Raw genomic sequence first — 3,931 nt, forward strand, 5'->3', positions numbered from 1 at the left:
GGGTGAGACGGGGGGTGAGACGGAGTCCGGGAGAGGCTGCAGGGAAACATCAAGGCAGGAAATGCTCCTGCAGGCAGTGGATCAGCCTTGTTCCCTTGCTTTCATTAATTCAATCAAACTGTTTACACACAGTTTTACAGTTTTGGCAATCTTATTCAACACCAAATGTTTATATATTAACCAAATATAATATAAAAAGCCGTGTTATGCTTCCGCGGATGCTCCACGCAGAGCTTTGGTCGTAGCCTACGTAAGTGACCTGGTGCTTATGCTGGTACGCCGGTGTGTGCATTGAGCTGGTGTGTGTGTGTGTGTGTGTGTGTGTGTGCGTGTGTGTGTGTTTGCGCGTGTGTGTGGTCCATGTTTAGCTACATTTGTGGGGACCAAAAACTGTGAATCCAGTATACTTATGGGGACCTGACAGCTTTGTGGGGACAAAATGCTGGTCCCCTTAACGTTAAAGGGCTTTTTGAGGAATAAGACTTGGTTTTAGGAGTAGGGTTAGAGTTAGGTTATGGTTAGGGTTAGGGTGAGGGTTAAGGTTAGGCATTTAGGTTTGATGGTTAAGGTTAGGGTTAGGGTGAGGGTTAAGGTTAGGCATTTAGGTTTGATGGTTAAGGTTAGGGTTAGGGTGAGGGTTAAGGTTAGGCATTTAGGTTTGATGGTTAAGGTTAGGGTTAGGGTGAGGGTTAAGGTTAGGCATTTAGGTTTGATGGTTAAGGTTAGGGTTAGGGTTAGTGCGTCGCTGCGACGTGTAGTCGGGGATCCGGCGTTGACGCAGAGCGGTCTGTAAGGTCTGCGGGGGTCCGACGTCGATTCACCGCAGAAGCATAAAACGGCCTTTAGGCTGAATGTGAGGAACTGTTATTAACATGAGGCACACGTGCACTTCTGAATGGTGCAGCCATAAAAACATGGAGTCTTGCGTTGGATTATGTCATCACACCACTGACTGCATGCCATGAGATGCAGCATGATGAACTGACACACTTAACTAGAAAATAAAGCCCTCCCATACTTTGCACATCCGTCCCATCACTGCAGAATGAGATGGAATCAAGCCCGATCCTGACATCAGTGTGTGAACCTTTAGTCAGATGCACCAAATGATCTCTACCACACATTGCTTGCAACAGAGAAGAAGGGAAAACGGAGAAGGGAGGGCTGTTGGAGGCACAACTGGGGGAAAAGTATAGCTTTTAAATAGTCATGAGTGAGTCATCCCACTGTGCCAATCCAGCTCTGATAAAACCTTTCCTTCATTTAGTCTTACCTCGTTGTAAGGACACCTGAGGGAGAAGCAAAGCAACGACAAGCACTGCTGAACCGTTTCCCCCTCGCCTCCTGAGATCACCTTGGCGTTGTGGAAACCGAATGTGATGTTGCTTTCTGATCTGAAAATCTCAAAATAGAGACAAGTATGACCGCTGATGATTGTTTTGCTGCACAGTGTGGGAATCTTCATCGATTCTGTCGGAGTGAGGGGGGTTCGATTAGTTTAGTCTCCGGCCTCAAGGAGAACTTTCAGGCTGTAGTTTCCTTTTTTATTAAAATCACTGGATGGTACACGCTGGAGCAGGAACATGAATCACGTTAGGAACCTGAAGTTCACAGGCCAAAAAAACAAGTGTGGCAATCCACAGGAACCCCAGTCATCTCTGTTGTGACGTCCACACGCATCAGCCACTGTATTCATAGACAATTATAAGCCAGAGTTTATTCCTTCGTCGTAAATGACACAGCAGGGTTTCACACTGAGGTGTGTTCCAAACACAGGGCACCTTGGGGAGGATGGGAGACGGGTGAAGGTCCACGTGGACTGCTGATGACATCGATGGTTTGTGTCCAGGGACCGCTCGGAGGAAGGAAGGGTTCCTACTGGTTGGTATTCTTTGGCACCTCCAGGCCGGTCAGTAAGGTCGCCTGCAAGGGACAAACAGAGCAGATCGTCAGTGAGAGAGACTGGGGACAGTGTCTTTGACTCTAGGACCAGTCCCGCTCCTAGTTTGCTCATTAATGCAATCACTATCTGAGGACGTACACACACACACACACACACACACACACACACACACACTGACCTGCACGTTTCTGTTGAGGCTGACGGCGGGTACGAAGACCCCCTCCAGGTTCTCGAAGGCAGTCGGTCCGTGCTGCTGCTTGTTGACGTAGAAAGTCAGCGTGTGTTTGGTCAGATCCAGCAGGATGCCCACAGTGGAGCCCTTAGTGATGCCTCCCTCCGCCCTGCACACACACACACACACACACACACACACACACACACACACACACACACACACACACACACACACACACACACACACACACACAGAGATAAAACGCACATTTGTGGTAAATATATACATAAAGTGAAAGTGAGAAAATGTAACTACAGTATATATACAGTGGTCAAGATGGATGAATATGAAGACATTGTTACATTGAAACAGCGAGACTGACTCACTGTCTCTCTTCTCTTTTATTCTCCCATTCTTTCCCTACATCTCGTTAAAAAGAAGTTAGAACTGCATCTTGCATTCACAAGTGGATCCAACTCCACTCAAGATGTGTTAAATAATCATGTTTCATTCTACATATGCCAATAAGGTGGCATTTGCTTGAAAGAAAAGGTAAAGCATTAAAAATGTAAATCGCATAGTCAGTGATTTAGATTTTTTTCATTATTCTTGTCAATAAAGTCTTGAGCTCCATTTGTTTTTACAAAGCAAGGTATATACACACATTCTTACACCCAATCTTCCTCAGCCGATGATGTAAATATGGACGTTTAACACTTGTTTTCTCAGGAGTTCCTGCCTGTGTTGGCTTAAAAATGGAGATCTGAAAGATTTTAAGAGAGATCTCCTCAGATTAAAAAAATTGAATTTTAAAAATCTACATTTCCATGACAGCTGGGTAAAGTCCACCTGCGGAGGAGGTTTGTGTGGTACATCACCAGAACAGCTGGAGCTTTCCAACAGACATATTAAGGATTTAGTTTTACCTCAGAACCCCCTAAAAAGTACGCATTAATAGTACGTAAAGATCTACTATCTGCTACTAACCCACAATTGGAAGAACACACAAACTAGACACTTAAATAACAACACTTTGAGTTATTGAACATTGTTGTTCAATGTCCAATAACTGAGTGGTGATTTAGATGTTACTTCTATATATTAAAAATATATATATTGTATATAAGTACACAGTGTAGTACTGCGTACCCTACCTGTACAGTGTAGTGCTATGTACCCCTACCTGTACATTGTAGTACTGCGTACCCTACCTGTACAGTGTAGTACTGTTTACCCCTACCTGTACAGTGTAGTACTGTCTACCCTACCTGTACAGTGTAGTACTGCGTACCCCTACCTGTACAGTGTAGTACTGTGTACCCTACAGTGTAGTACTGTCTACCCTACCTGTACAGTGTAGTACGGCGTACCCCTACCTGTACAGTGTAGTACTGCGTACCCCTACCTGTACAGTGTAGTACTGCGTACCCTACCTGTACAGTGTAGTACTGCGTACCCTACCTGTACAGTGTAGTACTGCGTCCCCTACCTGTTGGTGTGGGAGTTGTTGTGCATGAACCAGGAGCGGTTGTTGTCCACGTACATGGCCCACGCCTTGTCATCTTTCCCCAACATCATGTCCTTTATGGTGTTGATCCTCGCCACCCCGAACGCAGGGTCAGGGTGGTTGTCATAGCGATCGATTCGGACCTCCCAGTAGTGGATGCCCTGAGATCCAAGAGGAAGTAGAATGAATGCTACTAACCGTGGTGTGGCGTCTCATTTTGGTCACGTGCACATCTCTAATGACTCCATGCATGTTTGATATTTAGAGTACCCTATGTTAAAATACAGGGGGCATAAGTATACACCCCCCTATGTTAAAATACAGGGGGCATAAGTATACACCCCCT

At 45.6% G+C, this 3,931-nt stretch overlaps 1 protein-coding gene across 1 annotated transcript in view; it reads right to left on the reverse strand.

The window, feature by feature from the left end:
• LOC117961816 (tripartite motif-containing protein 67) overlaps positions 1-3,931 on the reverse strand; it is a 41,378-nt gene that overhangs the window by 5,710 nt on the left and 31,737 nt on the right. The window contains exons 5-8 of the mRNA XM_034900753.1: positions 3,568-3,746; positions 2,082-2,244; positions 1,880-1,923; positions 1,274-1,394 (exon numbers count right to left, since the gene is read on the reverse strand). Coding sequence (XP_034756644.1) covers positions 1,274-1,394; positions 1,880-1,923; positions 2,082-2,244; positions 3,568-3,746 — 507 coding nt within the window. The remainder of the gene's footprint in view (positions 1-1,273; positions 1,395-1,879; positions 1,924-2,081; positions 2,245-3,567; positions 3,747-3,931) is intronic.

The sequence above is a fragment of the Etheostoma cragini genome, chromosome 18 (assembly GCF_013103735.1).
Source record: "Etheostoma cragini isolate CJK2018 chromosome 18, CSU_Ecrag_1.0, whole genome shotgun sequence".
In the NCBI taxonomy this organism is placed as follows: domain Eukaryota; kingdom Metazoa; phylum Chordata; class Actinopteri; order Perciformes; family Percidae; genus Etheostoma; species Etheostoma cragini.